At 44.3% G+C, this 21020-nt stretch overlaps 1 protein-coding gene across 1 annotated transcript in view; it reads right to left on the minus strand.

The window, feature by feature from the left end:
• The window catches only part of thsd7ab (thrombospondin, type I, domain containing 7Ab), a 197276-nt gene that overhangs the window by 83815 nt on the left and 92441 nt on the right, over positions 1-21020 (minus strand). The window contains exons 5-9 of the mRNA XM_078933641.1: positions 19960-20794; positions 9872-10120; positions 7531-7715; positions 2465-2530; positions 423-578 (exon numbers count right to left, since the gene is read on the minus strand). Of these exons, the coding sequence (XP_078789767.1) occupies positions 423-578; positions 2465-2530; positions 7531-7715; positions 9872-10120; positions 19960-20794 (1491 nt within the window). The remainder of the gene's footprint in view (positions 1-422; positions 579-2464; positions 2531-7530; positions 7716-9871; positions 10121-19959; positions 20795-21020) is intronic.

The following is a 21020-nucleotide window of genomic DNA, read 5'->3' on the forward strand; positions in this document are numbered from 1 at the left end:
ATTCAATATGGAAGCTGAAAATGGCCTACCCTATTGGCCGTGACATAATCCGATTTAATCTCTGTATCAGCTGTAGGCCGTAACCAGCATCGTATAGTTTACACCAACAACAGAGACACTCCCCAAAGGTTGTGGAGTTTGGATTTATTGGTGGAGTTGGCTCCTCCGACTCCTTAATTCCTTTCCATCAACTTTATTCCGAACCCAAACCCCCAACAACAAGCCGATCGACCACAACGTCTCTGCGTGGTGCGTTCACTGAGCTCCGTCATGTTGAATATTTCTTTCATGTGTAGAAGATCTGTTTTTACATTTAAAACAATTTTTTTCTTTAAATTTCGGGTTTGATTCCCCTTAAGCCGATCCTGATCGGCTCTACAGAAACCATCAGTGTGAACTTTCTGCTCTCTGACATGCGTCACCTTTCTTTCCGGTCTGGTCATCGCAGTTCTCAAAGGTGCAGGGCCCCCAGGCCCCCCACGGCGACACCTCGCAGTCGACGGGACAGGGGATCTGGCACAGCTGGGATCTGTTGGGGATCGGGCCCTGGCACAGCCTGTTCTCCACCGGGGGGGAGGCTGGGACGACCAGGAAGAGAGACAGACTTTCAGCGGCAGAAAAACTCCACACGGAACCACAAAGAGGCGTGTTGGGGTGAAAAGATGCAGCGGCGGTGAAGGTGAGCAGGAAAGGAGAGGGTGTGTCAGCGTGCGTCCGCTCCACATCGTCTCATTGGCCGATTACGGCGCCGTCACACCTGTTTGAACTCCCACAGAGGAACGTCTATCGTTAAAGCGATCAGCACGCTGCACCACAGCTAGAAAAGCCACCAATGTGTGGATTCCCTGAAGATGCAGATTTACTGCAGACGGATGCTCTGGAAATCCGTGTCCATGCGGCTTCGCCTCACAGGAAGTCCTGAGTCTTCACTCACATCGGGGGGGGGGGGTTAAATAATGGGTAGATTCAATAAAAATTGATAGAAAAGTCATTTTATTGTTTTAAAAAAAATAGGAACTGCTTCAAAAGCAACCTCATTCATGACAATGACAACTTTCCTTAAGTGTTAATTGATTGGACTAGTGGATTTTTATTTGTTTGAAGCCCTAGTCGTTAATTCACAAGTAAGCCAATAAAGTTAATTTCTGCATCACTTTTCCTGCAGAGAATCCTAAAATGCTTTAAAATGAGAGTCAAAAGGACAAGCTAGAAGTAAAACACACAAAAAGCATTAAATTACAATGATGTCGACATATAAACCCATCGTTAGCTAAAGCTAAAGCTATAATAAAATAAAATGTGTTTAAAAGCTGAAGTTAGGTGAACGGAGCGCCGGGACCGAGGCAGAGCATTTCAGAGCTGGGGGGCCGTCGCTTCAGTCCGTGTCACACAGCTGCCAATACGTGCACTTTGAGCATTTTCCACGTTTAAAATGTCGGCCTTTGGCGCACATATCATGTTCAAATTACGTAACTGACGCACAAATAAACAATAAACAGCACAATAATCACGCACGGTTCATGTTCTATGTTGGTTTACGTGTTCTTTCGTGGTTTATTCGTACTTATACCATGCTCCGGTTAAATACTCGATTCTGCTGGCCGTGCATTAAAAAGTGATAATGCACGCCTAAAAAAGTAGTTCCGGTCACATTGCTGAAATGTTCTGTATCACTGCGCTGGCTTCTTTAAAATAAACTTTAGCTTCATCATCTGGACAAAAACAAGCAGTCTTCCATTATCAACCCTTACTCCTTCAATGGTTTTTACGTGGTTTATTCCTGGTACATCTGTGAAAATTTCACGTAAACCACAAGTTTTCTGAGTTTTCCACGTTTATCACCAACTGTCATCAGTGCAACATGAGCAAAATGTACGCAGCGGTTGTGCGACACGGCCTTTAGACTGTTTGATCCCCTAAAAGTATTTGTGAAATACTGCAGGAACTCTGGAAGAAACCAAACGGGTCACGTCTGCCTTAACTGTCAGTTCAAGTGCAAGTGAACTCCAGTTGGTGTAGCAACAGTGTGAATGCAGGTTGACCATCCAGCGACCAAAGAGTGGAAGACTAACAAGCAGTGTTTTAGGCATCATGGAAGTAAGAATAAAAAAACAGACTGAACCACAAAATCCCAGAAAGATGAACTGCGACTGTATTTAGATATAAAAATGTAGATTTAAGCTTTAAAAGTAAAGCCGTCATGAATCTCTGTCCAACAGTCGACTGTGAAAATAGATTTTTTTTTAAAAGTTTTATAAAACAGACTTTTTTCCGCGGAAACGATTCGTTTCGTCAGTAAACGTCCAGACTCTGAACTTCTCACTGTTTTCTATCAAAGCTTTACGGTCAGACGGGTTTGTTTGAATGAGAGGGAAAAGCAGGAGGAGACAGCATGATGGCGATGGCGAATGATGGCGAGGAGGGAAGAAGAAGGGTTCATCATCATCAAGGCTCTCACACCTACCTGAGATCTGGAAGGTGACGGAGATGAGGGGGGGGACACTAGGCTTCTGCGGTCTTTGGGTTTGACCTGCTGCAATTACAGGGAGATAGAGCTATTAGCTACGCACACAGCGGGCAGACGGGACGGCCGCCAAACACACAAGGCGCCGAGCAGCTGGCCTCGCCTCCCACAGAGCAGATCAAACCCCCGCCAACCACACTCCTTTTGATGTGAAACCGCAGGTCCGATCTGACGGGGAAACAGACGCCGTGTTTGTCGCTCTACGCCGTTTCAGGCTTTAGAAATTGCTTAACGGTGTGGGAAGCGTGCTCATCTGAGATCTTTGAAGCGTCTGTGTGGCGTCTCCGCCTGCAGCTCAAACGCAGAAACACCGAGCCGAACATCCGAGGCGTTTGTGATAAAACAAAAAGGGTTTGAGGGTTTTTTGGGAGAATCAGCTGCTGCTTGGCTTCCTGGGGTTTTGGTCACAGAAGAGCCGTCAGAGTTTGAGGAAGCAAACCAACAGCAGACCTCCCTCTGATGCAGACGCCACAGGGTGCAGACCACTCCTGCCAACGCTTTACCTGGAGAAAAACGGCCGCCGGACAGAGAAGACGCGCTTCCTTCTCTGAGGTCAGAGTCACCTGTAAGGGATAACGCCCGACGAGGCCCCCATTATCAGAAATGAGGCGTGAACCGTCCCATGGAAAGTCATATGATCAGGATTATGCTTCTGGAAGAACTCAGAATACGATTATCATAATCTGGGCTAGATTGCAGCAGCGAGGATCACTGGCGGTGGCTCAGAACTGGTTTGATGCTAGCACATGCGTTTAATTAAGTAAATAAAATAAAATGCCACAAAGAAAGTGAATGACTGGCATGTGACTGGCATGCGGCCAGTGCTGAACCTTTTTCTTGGCCACACGGACTCAGAGGAAGGGCTACGTTTAGGATTTGCGCGGCAGAGGCGGCCAGTTTCAATGTTACGTCAATGGTACAGGTGAGGCGCAATTTGAGCGGCGTGCCATGGCGGGTCAGAGTTTTAAATGCGACTCAACTTTGGGCACGTGACGTTTTCTTTTCTTTACTTTTTGTCCTGTCCAGTAAATGAACTCACAGATTGCAGCCGAGAGCCTCTTGTGATGGACATGTTTTAGTAGTTTGTTACTTTTGGAGTTTGTTGTTGTTGACCCCTTTTGTAACAGATGTGAACTTTATTGAGTTTTAGCCCCTCTGACAGGACGGGACAGGGGTGGGGTGGGGTGGGGTGGGGGATATACAAGGTCATGGGAGGGGTGTCATATGTAACTTACATGCGTTGTTGGTCATTCAAACACGTACACACACCCTCACGCAGCTTCAGCAGCAGGTAGAAAACACAACTTCCATCCATTTTCCTAAACCCCGCTGCCCCGAATGCCACACAGCGGGGTTTCCGGCGCCCGTTCCGGCTACTGTTGGGCGAAGGCGGGTACACCCTGGACTACCTTTTCTTCCACTACACCTGAGCTTGTGCACGCTGAGCGTGTTTGCGACAGTTTGATTGACATCGACTTAAATAGAATATATGTTCAGAAATGCAAAAATGAAAGGATGTTTTTTAAATTACATTTGTTCTCTTACATAAGAAAAATGCCACACGTCGATGTCAAAAACTTGGAGGAGGGAGACTTTGATCTTATTATTTTTAATGCTTAAATTGTTCATAAAAGAGGCGGACTATGTGATACACAGTGTTGTCGTGGTAACGGTTGGAGAACGTGCTTTTAGATAAATTTTATTTTTAATTATGAACAGAAATTGTTTTGTCGATCTAAATTTAATGATCGGGGTTAATGGTGGGTATTTCTTCAATCAAAGTGATCTTGGAAACTTCTGATGGACTTTGTCTCTTTAGAAAAAACTTTTCCTTCATCATGTGGACAAATCAAGCAGGAAGAGGAAAACTTTCCTTCTGACACGATGCTTTGGATCACTGAACATGATGCGTAGGACAGCATATACTATACACCCCTTTCCTCCGCTGCGCGCTGCAGGTTCTGTTACCATGACAACGTGCGCACTGCATATCAGATAGTCCACTTGTTGTGTTTGCATCATTAACGCTACACGTCGGTCGGTTCAGGCTTCCACGGCGTGCGTTAACTTCTGATAATGCACACTTTTTTGTCCATTAACCCTTCCTTATATGCCCCCCCCCCCGGTTTTTCTTCTGGTGTATTTCTGTCACCCGGTCTGGTTAGTTGGTTAAGTTTGAAGTTTGTTGCCTAAATCGGATTCTGTTGATTTCTTTTCACTGCCTAGTTTGCAGATTATCTACTTTTGAGAAAAAAATAAACTTTGTTTCCAAAATTCCTCATAAAGATTTATCTTTGTGCACCACTATTAGACGGACTTCAAAGACTTTTCAGGACCAGGAAGTCAAACAAATGACGTGAAGCGGAGGAGCTGCGGCGTGCAGGACTGACGATGGCTTGAGTTTTTTTGGGAGGTCGGTCTGGAGCTGCTCCTCCAAACAGATTAAGGTTTAGGATTGAGGAGACTGTAAGCTGATTTCCACCCCTGGCCTGAGGGAACCCTGCATCTCTCTGCACCAGAGGGGGGGGGGGGGGGGGGGGATCCTGCTGCGAACAGACCTAAGAACTGTGTTCATGGGCCACACGCGTGGAGAATCTAGATTAGCATGATTAAAGTAACATGATGATCATTTATGTAACTGGAGACGTGAAACTGATTTTCTGACGACTAAAACTGTCCACAAGCATCAGCGGAAACATAAAAATGAACACTTTCCATAACCTGAGTACTAATATTTGAGATTCAGTAGAAAAATATGAAGGCACAGTAAAAATACACTTCAGGCATGTAAGTTGGCCATTTTAGTATCGGTTTTCTTTTTTACCTTTATATTTTAATTCCCTTTGTCACACAAGTGTCAGATATTTCTTTCATAATCTAAACCGATAAGCTTTGCCAGGAAGAAAGCAAAGCTTCAAGATATTTGGAAGGATTCCTGCAGCGCCAGATAAAACCTTTTCTCTTCTTGGGAGGAACGTCTCGCCACATTTGACCCATGATGCATCACCTCAGTTAAGAACATCAACCTCCCGACCGTGCATGAGCTTAGCCTCAGCTAACTTCTTTAGCGCCGTACTTAAGACTGCAGCTTTGACTCCAAGAGGCCTCGACAAAGGTCAGAAATGGAGGCCTTTGATGCGTCACTGATGAGTCACATGAGGACACAGAAGGATGACTTCTGATGCCGCTTCTTCGTTATGCAGATGACACCATGATGTATTTAAAGGGGTTATTATTACCATGGTATCATAAAAATTAAGTAAGAAACAATACAAGATCTAAACTCTGAACAAACTTATTCTGTTACTTCAAATTTTTTGTTTGTTCATTTTTGTAATATAAATGAATAGAAATATATAAACACAAAAAATGTAGAACACCAGCCAAATGTCAAAAGTAACTGAAATCGAGATTATTATTACATTTTTGTTTTGGTTTTATATCATTATTATGGACCATCACCTTAAACCCATTGTCTACAAACATCTTTCAGTTAACGTACAGTAAAATTATTCTTATTGCAAATGTCAAACTATGAGCTGCAGTGGAAAATCGTTCTGTCATCAGTGAAGTTTGGATCTGCTGCAACATAAACACAGTTCCTCCAAACCCAACTTTACATGTGACGGCAGATTCCTCAACCTAAAACACCAGCAGGATTTGATTTTAATTTCTCTCATGTTTAAAGTAATTTCTTTAACAAAATTTTTATTGGAACTTCACAGAATTATTGCTGAAAATCACAAACTAAATGTTGCTAAAATTCTTATCTCATCTTTTAACGATTTCATGAAAAAGTCTTTTAGTTGACAAATCAAACGGAGTTCTGATTAAACTGGCTAAGACGACTTTTACAGCAGAAAAAAATGGAATATTTCAGATAATTGGTTTAGATAGTTTTTGACTGGATCAGAAAAAAAAACATTTGAAGCTCTAGAGAACAGATTTCTGTAGTTTTGACCCCAAATAAATCAAGTTTCAAAAAAGATTCATTTGCCACTCTTCTTCTTCTTTGTTTATGTTTAAAGTTTGTCTATTTTTCTGTAAAAGTCGTCTGTTCTCATCTTTTCAACCACACAGACTAAACGTCTTCATTTCGGATCGGTCCGCTCATCTAACTTACTCAGAGTTCTGATGCAAATACCAAGTTGTCTTTTTATGGAATTCCTTTTTTTAGATTCTACTGAAATGCGTGATCCTCACATCTGCACCCCCCATCCGCAGGAAGAGGTTTGCAGGAACAGAAAAAGCAGGAAAACAAAGCTTCGCTTCAGCTCTGATTTATTTCCGTCAAAGAGCAAAATCTGTCTCTGTTTGTTTCTCTGGAGCAAATAAGAAGGAGAAGCGGTTAAAGAAGAACCGTCAGTCGATCATCAGAGACGGAAACAAACGATGGACTTTGGTTCATCTCTCAGCTTAACATCAACTCCATCGTTTTATTGTCTTTGCAAAAACCATCTAAACAACATTTGAAAGAGCAACATTGATCATTTATGACTTTAATAAAGTGGGAGCATCTTTTCACCTTAAGTTGGTGCTCTACAGGCAGGTCAGGGGTCCTGTTCATCACAGATTTATTTATTTATTTATTTTTAAATATCAAGCATATTCCAGGTAAAAGCGTTCTTTTTCACTTTGTAGATCTTAACAATGAAACAGGTTTGATTGATTGATCTGTTGCCGTAGCAACATGTTTGCAGGAGTTTCTATGGACTCGTTCTATTCAATTTCAATTTCAATTCTATTTTATTTGTATAGCCCAAATTCACAACAACAGCCGTCTCAATGGGCTTTCGTATCGGTGATTGAACACGGTACTATGAGCCGTGTTCTAAATAACTTCTTCTGGTGAGTTTCTGTCCTGACATCCATCAAATCCAGTTTTGCTGACGTGTTCTTTTACTCCCATGACATGATATCTGCCAAACGTTCGGTGTAAAGGGTTGAGGCCTTCCCCCAGAATGAGACATTTGAGGTAAAAGAAGAGTGCATGATGGGAACTGTACCTTTCTCTTTCTCACGCAGGTCGTTGAGGTATTTCAGCACCTCGGCGTTGGCCTGGACACAGTACACCTCCCTCGTCTGCAGACCCCCTCCACAAAGCCCCGTCAAGTTGCCCCGCCTCCGGTCCTGCTGGCTCAGCAGCAAGTCGACCCGGCAGTCGGTCCACTCGGTGGTTCTCCACGTGTAACTGCACAGACGAACAGCAGGAGAGTTCTGTTCTGCAGCCTCAGAGAGAATTTAGGAGGACTAAGTCCTAAAAGCTTTCCGGTAGAAACATTACACTGCTAAGTGAAGCGATCGATCCAAAAAAGAACGCGGTTAAAAATGACCTGAGAACTCTAACGGGGGAAGAAAGATGAAAGAAGTGACTTGAAGTGGGTTAGATTGTGCAGGAAAATGCTGAACTGCAGGGATGTTCATTTATATTCCAAAAGGAGACGTTGATTCGGTGAGAGGCGAAACCTTTGAGCTCCTGAAACTAACCATCCCTCTATCCAGAACTTTCTCCAAATGCCTGAGTTCAATCTGTGTGGGGGCAGCTGCCCCTCCCTCCTGAAAATGATCCTGTTTTCATTTTAAACATTTTTGTCTTTACCATTTTGCACACTTATTACAACAACAACCCCCCCCCCCCCCAAGTACGGAGTGATTTTATCCAAAGCTTTCTGGCCAGCATCAACCTTCATGTCCATGTCTGTGATTGGCTGGCTTCTGTAACACATTTGTAACACGGTGTCCTGGTCTGTTTCTAGTGCAGAAGAGTGTAAATGTGTTTTCTTTGCACGTATGTTCCAGTTTCAAGCCAAAAATCATTATTTGAGCACACAAAATTCCTAACGCGAGTGTTGCGCTTGGACTAATGGCACAAATATCACTTCATACCCAACCTCCCAACACAACACCTTTAGAGACACCATGAGGGTTACACTTCTAACATGCTGTGAATTTCAAGTTTCAGATGTAAAGATGAAACACTTATTTTCTTCAATAAGATTTCTGTAAAAGATGGTAGATTTGGTTCTTGATCCTGATGTTTATCTGTAGCACTGGATGCAGTTTATTTATCCAGACGGAGACATGAATCCTAATGTATTCTTAAGTCATTACAATCCAGCCATGCCAAAAATGTTTGATCCGGCCAGTAGTCTGCTGAAAAAACCATGTGTTTGAGTGTTGAACTTTGCAGCTTCACCGGCGATAAATTTGGAGGTAAACAGATCTTGTCAGCAGAGATCTCATGAACCAAACAACTTCTGAATAAGCTGAGGGTTATGTGAGAACTTTACATCTTCAAACCTGCGTCTCATCATAGTGGTTACAGGCAAAAATTACATTAACAAATGATGCATATAACATTTTCAATTTGAATGCATAAAAAGAAAATCAACAGTCTGGGTTTAACATTGGAACCATAAATATGTGCATAGTAAAAAGTACAGTGCACCCATTCGTTACTTTTATGATTTTACTTCAGGCCAAAGACACAGACGTCTCGCCTTACTGCAAACTTCCTGTTTATGATTAATTTGATCCAATATTCAGATTTGATCTTTCACTGCAGGAACAGCTGCTTTTGTGTATTTTATGACCGATGTTCTAGGAAGAAGACATTTACCTGAGGCTACAGAAAAATTCAAACAGAATTCAAGCTGTTCCACGTTGCACAGATGTTCCTGATGAAGGCATTCTCGTGTGGTGTGCACTTGTTCACGTGCTGACAGAGGAGGAGGAGCATAGATTCACCAAAAGGAGGGCTAATAAACGGGACCACAAACATTTGTCAAAATGAAACGGAACTGATTATTACACCATATACAAAATATTTGCTGCGGGGTACGGAATGAAACTTTTGTGCGTCCTCATAAACTATGCTTCACTCACAGGCTGCGAATCTTCGCCGGATACTGGCTACTTTTGAGGCCCCTAGGTAGGTTTTAGAGACAGTAATGATGAGAGGCGAGACATCAGAGGTTCTGCTGGCCTTCCAGCTAAAACTGATGATCTCCAGACACAAAGATGAGCTTAAGTGTAAATTTAAGAGCAGGTTTTCTGCAGGGAAAACGTCTATATGTACAGAAAGTGGATCAATGTATCCCAGACTTCCCAGTACAGAGCAGTTTGACAGGAAATCAAAGTCTCTGCTGGACACAGGAACTCATGAGAAACCAGTGTGGAAACTGAGCTTCAAGGTGACTAACTTCTCCTGACAGACGCTCAACCTTTGACTTTTGTTGCAGCATTTTAGTTTTTTTTTTGTTTTTTTTCTGCAAAACTTTGATAAAAAACAAGGGACATAAACGCTTCATTCGTGTAACGTTTCCCTCCGATCCATGAGGAACTCACGTGGTGCAGGGTGGGACGCCGCCTCCCTGAGGCTCACAGGGTTGGGTCTCCTCCAGCGGGGGGCATGGCGCCTCCTCACCCACGGAGAACTGGAGCACCTGCCTCCTGCGGGTGCGGTTGCCCCTGGGAGACTCCGGGTCCACGCAGGTCTTTGAGCAGGAGCTCCACTCGGCCCACTCCGTCACCCGGCAGTCTTTTGGAAGGATGCAGGACTGGATGATCAGAGGCTGGTCTCTGGGCCCGCACAGGCTGTGGGAGGGGGGAACAAAGGCAAGCTAATACATGAAGTTTCAGTATGTAGCTAGCCTTAACAGTTGTTATGGAACAACAGAAAAGTTGGTTAATTTTCCCTTTTAGTTGTTGTTCTCAGGTGTTTTATTTCTTTAAATAAAGATAATAATAAATAAATAATATTATAGTTCTTTCAACAATCTCCATGAGCCTAACACCCCCCTATTATCTGGCATCCAGTAACTGGTCCTGTCCAAACTCAAAAGCTGTGAGCAGTGACGGCATTTTCCCATGTGACAAAAGCTTCTATTCCACATTTGTACACCCGCAAGCAGTTATCTTGAATCAAACCAGACTTTCTCATCAAACTTCTCTGACAAACAGAATAATCTGCTGTTTGCTGCTCTGTCAGATTTCAGAAATGAAAGACTCGCGATCCATGAGAATCAAACCAAACGGAGACAAAACCAACAAGTTAAAGCTGGATTGAAGAGTCTTTGGTAGCTTGACAGAAAACCCAGAGATCAGAGATCAGGCCGCTCATGGCAGCGAGGGGATGCGAGCCGGTGCCCTGAACTGAACCCCGCTGTTCTGAGATTACCTCCAGATTATCCCCGGCCGGCAGCGGCATATGTTGCAGCACCGAGCCCTGAACTGCCACCGACTTGTTCCTGAACAGAATCACTTTCATGAGGAAAAAGACCGGCTGGGTTTGTGAGGGACAAACTGATGCTGGGGAGCCAAATGTTTGCATTGTCAGCAGATTTAAACATCAGCCATAGATCCTATTCAGCTGATTTAGTAAAATGACAAGAAGACAAACATCTGTTTCCTTTTGTTCTCTGATGACACCTAAAATATTACCCAGAGTTCCTACAAAAAAAGATCATAACCTTTTGCATTTCTTAATCATTTTTACGTTTCATAACTCTCGATCTGTCATGTTGGCACAAAATACCCAAAAAGAAAAGCTTGCCCCAAAGGTGATGTGAAAGGCCCACGCCAGTCAAAGCTGCAGACTCCAGACAGCAGCAAAGGAAGCACTAAACACCAACCAGGTCAGTCAGATTCGGTTGAATCTTTACTTTGTCAAAAACCAAATTCTTTTCGGGCAAAAGGACAAAACCGTGCTTTAACCAAAAAAGACCAGGAAAAACCAAACAGTTTACAGTCAGCGGATCAGAAAAAGGACATAAGGAACCATCGGGATGTGACGATGCTGGAGCGGCTTTTCCATTTCCTCCCTCCTGAGCGCCAGAAGCTGCGCATCAAACTCTGAGTGATGGATCCTGTCCAGCAGTTCAGGAAAACAAAGTCCAGAGATGCTGGGAGAGATGCTGAGTGATGACTCCCTGTCTGCTACTTATATTGACCGTCTATGGGACCTGGACTGAGTGACCCTGCCCCCCTGGCGTTCCAAACAGGAAGTACCCGCTGGCTCCAAGAAGCCAAAATCCCAAAGACGTCTATAAAGAAATAAACAGCTGGCTGTTATTCAGTCCTTCTATTGGTCAGAAGAACCATTCTGGATCAGATACCTTTTTTTTTTTTAACATCTTCTTGATAATCCTCATTTTTTCCCCATATTTTTTTCTGTAGTTCAAGTTACTTAAGATATAAACTGACCAATCAGATGCCGCAATAATAGAAGGTGGAGCCTGCCGGACCCCACGTCCAACGTTTAAAACTTTTGACACATTTTTTTGTTGCCCGCTAACAAGTGGTAGGGATGTGGCCGTCCAAGAACCTCTCTCCTGATATGAGAGAGTGGTTGCCATAGAAACAAGGACTCAGACAGACGGCTTACTGACAACGTCTGGCTCCAACATGGCGGCGTCCGTAAAACGAAAAAATGGCGATGGAATTGTCTTCATTTATTTGGAACCAGAAGGAAACCATTTTCTTTGGGTGACGTCATACTCACGCAGTCTAGTTGTCTGATACAGACAATGGTTACTTCAGTATTAAAGACTTTTAAGCAAATCTTTGTTCACGTGATCAACGTAATTACTGTTGATCAACACGGATTCTGGCGTGGAAAAAAAAGTTTTTTTATGGCGGCTTTGCGTCGATATTCAACACATAATGTAAACGCCGTGTCACACAGCCACCACGCAAATCTTTCGTGATTCACGCGTGTGAACATAATTCACACGCGTTTCTTGCGTTCATCCATCGTCAATGTGGGCAGATGTTCGTTGAGGTTTTTCGCAAACGTGAATTCGCTTTTAAGCTCTTCAAAATTTTTGGTCGGTTGATAATTTTATTTCAACCCCCGAATTTTATTAGGTAAATCTTACGCGATCATGTGTGATTATTGCAAGATGCATATGAATTTGTGGCTTTTCAGAGCCGTTTGCATTTACCACCGATGTTCAACTTTTATGTCTTACACACGGCGCTCATGTACCGTTTAAATTACGTAATAGATGCACAAATTTTGGGCCAGATTTGGCTTCTATGTTGCTTTACGTGTTCGTTTTTCTTCTGTGGTTTTAACATGGTTCCTTTGTGATACATCTGTACAAATTTCACACAAAGACCACAACTTTTCTCACTTTTTCCACATACATTCACGTATGCCCATTGTTCATCCGTGTAATATGCATACAATTTACACAGTGGCTATGTGACACGGCCTTAATGTGTTGCTTTTCTTCTTCTGGAATTACATTAATCGTGAAAACAGTTGCTGAGTTATGGGGGTCAAAAAATGTCAACACTGGAGCTGAAGGCTCATGGTTAAATGTTGATTTATTTCTGGATCAGGAAGTTATCATTTTCTTTCTCTGGGTCCTTTTTCTGTGTGAGCTCACGTGTGCTCCGGGTGTGTCTGTGGGTTTTTTCCTCCCACACTCCAAAAACATGCTTTATAGGTTAATTGATAGAAGGTAGGTAGAAATGTATCCCTAGGTATGAATGCAGATGTCCGTCTTTATAGACCTGCAAGCTGTCCAGGGTGTTCCCGCCTCCCGTTTCCATCAGCGGCTGGTCAGGTTCCAGCATCCTCATGACCCCGATTGAGATTAAGCGGTTTATAAAATGGATGTAATAATTATCCTTAATGTTCCCGTCGGCTTGAGCCGTGATGCAGCATGAGCATTTTGAGTCTGGTCGTCCTCCTCTGGTGCTGTTGTGTCGTCGTCTTTCCTCATTAGCAGACGTGACGTTTAATTGGTTCCACATTAGGAGTCTGAGGATCGATAAGTCTCATGTACCAAGACAAGCGAAACAAGCTCTAATCTATTGTTTGCACGTTTTGATGATCTGTACAGCAGCGGGAAGTAATGAGTTGCCTCGCCCTGTTCGGAGCGCATTTGTTCCACCCAAAGCCAGTCGCTTCCTGTAACTCTTTCTGGACGTCTTCCCCCCCCTGGAGGCAGAGCAGCTGACGAGCCATTAGTGCTAATTACAGCTCTGCTTCATTTAGAAACCTCTCATTTAGAGGCTGCCACCGCTCTTCACCTCCAGCGCTGCGACTGCTGGTGCACATCAGACGCGTGCGAACTGCGTCTTCCTCTCGCTGCTCCATCTTTGCAGATTAAAACACCTCTGCAAGGCTTTGAAGTGGAACTGAGGCGATGCAGCAGAAAAAAGAATCCCAGCTTTGTTTTTCCTGCCAAGCGCACACGGAGCGCCGGCTCACTCTGCTGTGCGGGAAAACAATGAGAAATTTAAACAGTGAGCGCCAGGCGCTGAGGGCGACGACGCCGTTTCCTGTCCCTCACACAACTTCTTGTGTTTTAAAAGAGCCTCCTACTGCAGCCAGTGACCCATTTTCTCAGCAGTTTCTGGGTCCTTTGAGCGTCTTTCTTTTTGTGGAGTGCATGCCCCAGCATTTTGGTGAAGATTTCAAAGATATAGTTAGAAATCATTATTTTATCCATCCCAGTCATGCAGACAGAATGAGGACAAAGTCATATTTATTTAAATAACAAAATTGATTGCGGGAAAATGCTAATTCTGCAAAGCATGAAATGCTAAAGGTGTTTTTAACATGTTGCATTTTTCTGAGGATGGCGGACACATAGAAAGAAAATTGTGTTTTTGAGTGTTTATTTATTCAAATTGTTGTGAGTCAGGAGCTGAAAAAGAAATGACATTGTAAAAAGATCGTATTTGTGACGTAGAAAATACACTGGGTGAACCAAAAACGTCCTGCTCTGCTCCATTCTGATGCATCACCTGCAGACAAACTGATCCATGAACGTCTTTGTTTTTTGTTTTTTCTTTTTTAACTTGTCCTGTCCAACAGCTGAGCAGACAGATGAGATCTGAAAGCCTCTTGTGACATATTTTACTGTTACAACAGGGGTTATGAAACATTTGACACACTAGGTGTATATTTAAATAAACCCCCCTTGTAATTTAGGCTCAACTTTATTGATCTCACTCATATCTGTAACAGTCTTTTGTTGGACTGGACGGGAATGATGATTTCATATCCACTGGTTAAAAAAAAAACAAAAAAAGTAGTGAGCATGGCGTCCGAATTGCTTTTAAAATTCACGGCACTACATAGTGCCGCACTATATAGTTTTTAGTAGTTAGGGGTTGGGGTGGGAATTCGTATGTAGCCTACATTCACAGCACACTCGACAAAGCACGTAAAAGCGGCCACTCCCAATGAAAAGTCCAAACGCACCTTAATGCGCGTTTCGGCGTTCAAACCCTTGAGTTCGGGCGTGCCTAAACAAGATTTCGTGATCGATTTTGTGCTCTACATACTAAACACAGGGCCACTGAAAGTTAAACCAGGTTGAACTTTAACCAATCAGGGACTCAAATTTGATAGTAGTGTATCGATGGGGTCCCCTTTAATTTAGTACCAACCGTTCATTAATAGATAATTCTGGTTTGTGCCCGGCCGGAATTAGGTGACACCAGATCTAAATTCATTCCCTTCCCCTCCGGCTTCTCCCCACCCCTACAATTAGCCATCCAAGCAGAGAGATATGGAAAAATAGTGTCTTCTAATTCAGACGTTACTACCACTCAATGACATCATCAATGGTCGCCTGTCATCTACGTTGGCGCATAGCTGCCAGCACTCAGAAAATAAACAACAACATCAGTTTTATGACCTAAAAAAGTCAAGCTAAAACAAAGTCATGACTTACACTTAAATGTAAACTTCTGTTACTCAGAGCACGAATGATGAAATGGGTTTCTCCTCCATGCAACAGCACAACACAGATCAACCTATCGGCAGAGGGATACCCAGCTCTAAGTCAGTGCGGCTACTCCTTAAGAAAAAAAAACCTTTCGGACACCACTACAGCTCCAAATGCCCCTATAAATAGACCAACAGGGGGGAGCCAATGGGATAGGGGAGGAGTCTTGAGTTGGCTCAAGGCTATCTCTGAATTCCCTCCCTTAACCTTAACTACTAAAAAAACGATCTAGTGCCCTGGATTGTAAAAGCGATTCAGACACCATAATCGCTACTTTTTTGTTTTTAACAGGAAATATGACGCCATCGAGTTCACGTGACTGTCTCATTAATCCCCACATTTTATCTTTAGGTTCCGATGATGAAAATATCGATGGTTAATGAAGAAACACTTTGTTCAAATGCAATGCACTATATTAGCCAATCTTGTGAGCATTGATGCAGACTTCTTGGAAATTTCAGGGCACTGTATTTTCAGGGCACTTTGGAATTGTAGATTTGGACATTTCACACCAAGCCTCTTCTAACTGTAGGTGGCAGACATGCGCTAGTAAACAGTCGAGAAGGAAGAGAAGCCCCTCCCTGCTTGTGCAGTGTGAACAAAATGAGTGGGACCTGAAGGCTTCACACAGGTTTGTGTTTTAACACTCACTGTTACGGCTGTGGCCGTATTTGGTTTTGTTTGGTTCTGTTTGTTCTGTGTATTTTTGTATCAGAGTGGGACTTCTGTGTTTTGTGGATATTTGGGTTTGTATGTCTTTGTCTGATTATTTTCAGGTGTGGTGGAAAGGGCGTGGCCTCCCATTGGACCAGCTGGTGGAGGCAGCCTTTAAAGCCACCACTTGGACATCCAGTCAGTGAGAAGGGAGATTGGCTGCGACAAGTCTCCAATGCAGCTTGGCCCTCTTCTCCACTTTGGTTTTGTATTTCACCACCTGTTTGGTTTGAGTTGCACTTTAGTGTTGTGTTTTAGTATTTTGTAGTTTTGTCTGTACCCACTCTGTTTGGTCCTTTGGTTTATAGTTCTGTTAAGTGAAGCTGTAGGGGTGAACTGTCATTTTCTTTAGTACATGTTTTCTCCTGTTTTTGTTGGGTTAGGGAGGCTAGTGTTTTGTCTTTGATTTCCCTTTTCTTTCATTTGCAGGTAAGTTTACATGTTTCAGTTAGGGGGGGTTTTGTTTGTTATTTTGGCCTGGGTTCACCCTGAAGCCTTTGAGCTTCACTTTTAGTTGTTGGTTGTTTATTTGTAAATAAATTTGATATATTTGTTTGGAGACATTCGTGTGGTGTGTTAATTTCACTTTGGTAGCCAAAAACATTACTTTTTTATGTTATACCCCCCTAGGCACCCCTAGACACAGAAGGGGGCGTAACACTCACATTCATCATAACAGTGGACATTTGAAGTGATCACAAAGCAGGAGTCTGTCTGGCTCAAAGTGGCTCACAAACAACTTTTTTAGCCTTGCAGATAAAAGGGGAACAACCGCCACTAAATCATAAAATTTCCCCCACATTATGTGGAATATTGTGGCATAAAAAGTCCCCGCTGTGGCAAATCCTAAGTTTCAGTTTGAGGGAAGCGGCGCAGTTGGGGGCAGGCGGGCGCTCCGGAACGGCGACCGATGACAGATGTTCATCAAACAAAATAGGAAATGAAGACGCTCGGAGGCCGTCTGGCTAACACACGACTGACTGTGAAGTTTGCTCCACTTCTCAGCCAAGTGGCAAAAACAATTATGAATATTTCAAGAGGAGAAATAAACAAGTCAAGGATTAATATATTTATGGTCCTGAGGGCGCGGCAGTTGTTTTCACGCCGTCTTTGAATGATTTGATCCCGTTTAATGGTGAGAGCGCTGTGCTAACAAAGCACTAATGGAGTGTTCAGCTCTGAATGTTTGGAGGCTGAAATGTTCCGATTCTTTCCACCAAAAGACGTTTGAAACATTTTCATGTTTGTGGGAAAACCGTCAGCCTTTTTAACTTTCCGGAGGGGACAAGAGACATAAAAAGGCCATGAGGGTAAAAAATGCAACAACAGAAAAAACGTATATATGAAAAGACGCGTTTCTGGATTCTGTCATCTAGTTTACAATAAGAATCGAAGAATGCATGTCTAGATCGTGCAGGTCCAATTCAATGCCAGCAGGGGGCGTTTCAGAGGGAAAGGGACACCATATGTGACACAAATACTGTATAAACACCACATCCAACTATCTACCCATCCATTTATCCAACCACCTACCTGTCCATTCATTCATCCATCCATTCATCCATCCACACATCCATCAATCCCTCCAGGGCAGCTGTGGTGCAGGAGTGGAGCTCTGATCGGTTCCCGCCTGGTCTGCCCATGTGTTGAAGTGTCCTTGGGCAAGACACTGAGCCCCACATTGCTCCTGGTGGCATACACCATTCACCGCTTACCATCCACCTACCCATCCCTTCAAAATGCAATTTGGCTCGAATAAAAAACAAATATTTTTCCAAATTAATATAATTAAAATGAAATATATTCAGTCCAGTTCAGCTGTAAATTCATGCTCTCTGAGTTACAAAAGTCTATTGATGAGTATCAAACATCCACACACTCCTCCAACTGTCTGTCCAGCTTCTGCATGCCTTTATTCTGAAATCTCCACCAAACATTGAAGCTAACCTCCTTCTAATGACGGCCTCAGGGAACATCAGGGTTAAATATTAGTTTCAATCCACTTACAGGCAGACATGCAAAACCCAATCCCATCACAAAGACTATCACCACAAACATTCAAAGACCTGCAGCTGCAACGAGAAGATACATTTAACAAAGACAGTCTGACTTTCACAGAACGATGCCATCCTGCCTGATTTCAGCCGTCAGGATGACCGCTCTCTGTTCAACCCTCAGTGTCTGCGGTAAAAGTAAAAACTGCAGACTTCAGGTCTTTATCGTGGTTCTTCCAGAACAGACTAAGAAGGAGACATTTCTACCAACAAGAACTTGAATTCAGGACAAAATCCCACTTTGTTTGTTGCCTTACAGGAGAAAATGATCCATCTGACACGCAGAGATCCTCGTCCCACAGTGTGTGGGACAGGATCTGTAGATCGCTGTGGGTGAAATAACAAGGGATCTGCTGGGATTCTAGAAAAAAATGGAAGAAGAAAAATGTTTGCGTTTCTTGTTCTCTTCTCCCGCCTTAAGTCCATTTAGCACCTGTGGTACAGAGTAAAGAATGGGACATGCTGTGGGGTTCCCGTTCGTTTTGGCTCGTCACTCTTATGGGGGAACCTAAGAGGCGCTACGACGCCGTTAAGCTGCTGTTAGAACGGAGAGCGGAACACCGGAACGTGTTGTTTTTCCACCATCAGGTGGAGGCTTCTGCCTGCATCAGGTGTTCAGAGACACATGAGGGATTATATGAATGAACCCGGTTGGGAGGCGGATCCGGCGGGCGTCCGTTTCCTGTCAGACATCTGCGTTTGATTGTGGGGAGGAGGGGCTTGTTGGGTAAAGGCGCGTTGGAACCGACAGCTTTTTGATCTCCGTCATTTCCAGTCAGACAGTGTTTCTTTATGACCTTTAGCATGGACAATGACAGGTCAAAGAGGTCAGATCCAGCAGGGAGGCGCTCCCACTTAGCTGACCATCTTCTTTTTCTGCAGCACTCAAGTCCTGATTTGTTATATTCTGAGTTCAGGAATCACACTTGTCTTCAAAAAATGACACCACTAAAGACTGTTTTACAGCTTAGAAAGTGAGAATTTAGGCTAACTCTGGATTTTGCTGGAAAACAAGCAACTATTTTTCTGTTTTTGGTTGGTATTTGAAGCATCACAGCAGACCCTTATGTGATAAAAGCAGCTTGTCTTTGCTACTCCCACCCTCAAAAAGCTGACATCAGGCGCCGTGTTTCGGCGCCGTCACGGATCTGACAGATCGGCGGGACAAAGGCACGGCTGATAAACGTTGAAACGTCGCCTCCTGACAGGCGGGAGCAGAAATGTGAGCTGAGTCAGAGGCGGCGACTGCAGGAGGAAAAAGCTCGCACGAGGCTGGAACTGAGAAATGTGAACAACCGAAACACTCAACTATCCACACAGCTGGAACAAAAGCATGCAGTCTAACACGTTTCACCCCCCAATACAGCGAATGACCCACGCCCTTTGCCGCACGGCAGAATGAGCAGGTGTACGGCGATTGTAACGTGTTGCATACCTGCACAAAGCTGCTTTTCTCTGCCTCACAAGCAGCTGGAATTACGTTAATTGCATGAATGGTTGGAGAGTTAGTGCCAGTTTATACTCTCGCACCAATCGTATTGCGTCTGGTTCCTTAGACGGTTTAGCTTGTGATGGTCGGCGGTAACAACAATGACCTTTGGAGTGGTGTTCATTCCTTAAGGCTGATGATGATCAGATTATCTGCTGTGTGTCAGTGGTTTGGTATTTTATGAATATATATATCTACAAAATGGGTTTTTATGTATTCAAAGAGTTTTTTTTCATGCAAAACGATTTTCTGAAGATGTTCACATCTATATAAATAAGTTTGTGGTTAATTAATGGAGGTAGGTGGTTCATCAGAGGTTTATTCTGTATATTAAGAGCCTCAAGCATAAACTGGGCCTGACAGTAGTTCAAAGGTCAACGCTGGAACTGAAGCTCTGGTGTCAAAAGGTCAAATATTTCTACTCACTTGCGTGCAACTGTGCTCCCGTTCCGATGAATGCAGGTCACCTCCCGGGTCTGGTAGCCCACCTGAATGTCCCAGAAGGGACTGTCTTGACGATTAAGGCGGTTCCTGGTCCGTTTCTTCTGGATTAGCTCCCTGGTCTCGGGGTCTTTCACCCCTCCTCGCTCTCGCAGCCCCTGACCCTTGCCCTTTCTGCGTTTGGCTTGCCGCGCAGTCCGGGACCCCGGGAGGGCACAGGGGCTCCAGGGCCCCACCCTGAGGCTGTACAGGCCCTCCGGGCCCTTGCAAGGTCCGGGTTTGCATGACAGGAATTCGGTGAGGTTGGGACACAAACCGCCTCCAAAAAGCGGAGGAACCAGAACGCTGCGTACCCTGTTCCTGAGGCCCGTCCCGCACGTTTTGGAGCAGGACGTCCAAGGCGAGTACTCCGAAACGACGCAGTCCTGAGGGCACGGGATCAAGCAGGCCTGCTCCAGGCGGGGCTTGGGCTCAAAGTACTCACAGATGGCATCGTCTGCTGGCAAGCCATCAGCCTTGAGGATGCAGCCCACCTCCCGTGTCTGAATGCCCTCCTCCCCCCCGCTGCAGGGGAGCTGCCTCGCAGCTCCAAACGTCCGGGACGACACCGGAACGCACGCGTTCCAGGCGCCCAGCTTCCAGTCGTACAGATCCTTGTGCCAGTCGCACACCCGGAAGCAGTTCCTCTGGTTGGACGGCCGCAGGTTCTGGTCGCAGTTGGTGTGGAGCGTGGTCCAGCCGTCCACGTGGGCGCACCACACGGCCCGGCTTTGGCTGCCCCCGGGGCCACAGTCGCTGCCCATGCACCGCCCCCACGGACCTGGGAAACCAGTAAGACGGAGCTCATTAAAACCAGGTCTCTATCAGCTCTTCATCTGACAGGAATCATTATTTTCCTTAACCTGGAGGAGGCGTTTGTTTGTGTCCTTTAATATTGATCGCTGGTTGTGAAATTAAAGACACATTTAGCTAATCTAGCTTTGAGAATTGGAGATCAATGCAGCAATCACTTACTACAGCAAAAGCATCAGAACATTAAGAATAAA

The sequence above is a fragment of the Oryzias latipes genome, chromosome 16 (assembly GCF_053564925.1).
Source record: "Oryzias latipes strain Hd-rR chromosome 16, Olatipes_Hd-rR_3.1".
Taxonomy (NCBI): Eukaryota; Metazoa; Chordata; class Actinopteri; order Beloniformes; family Adrianichthyidae; genus Oryzias; species Oryzias latipes.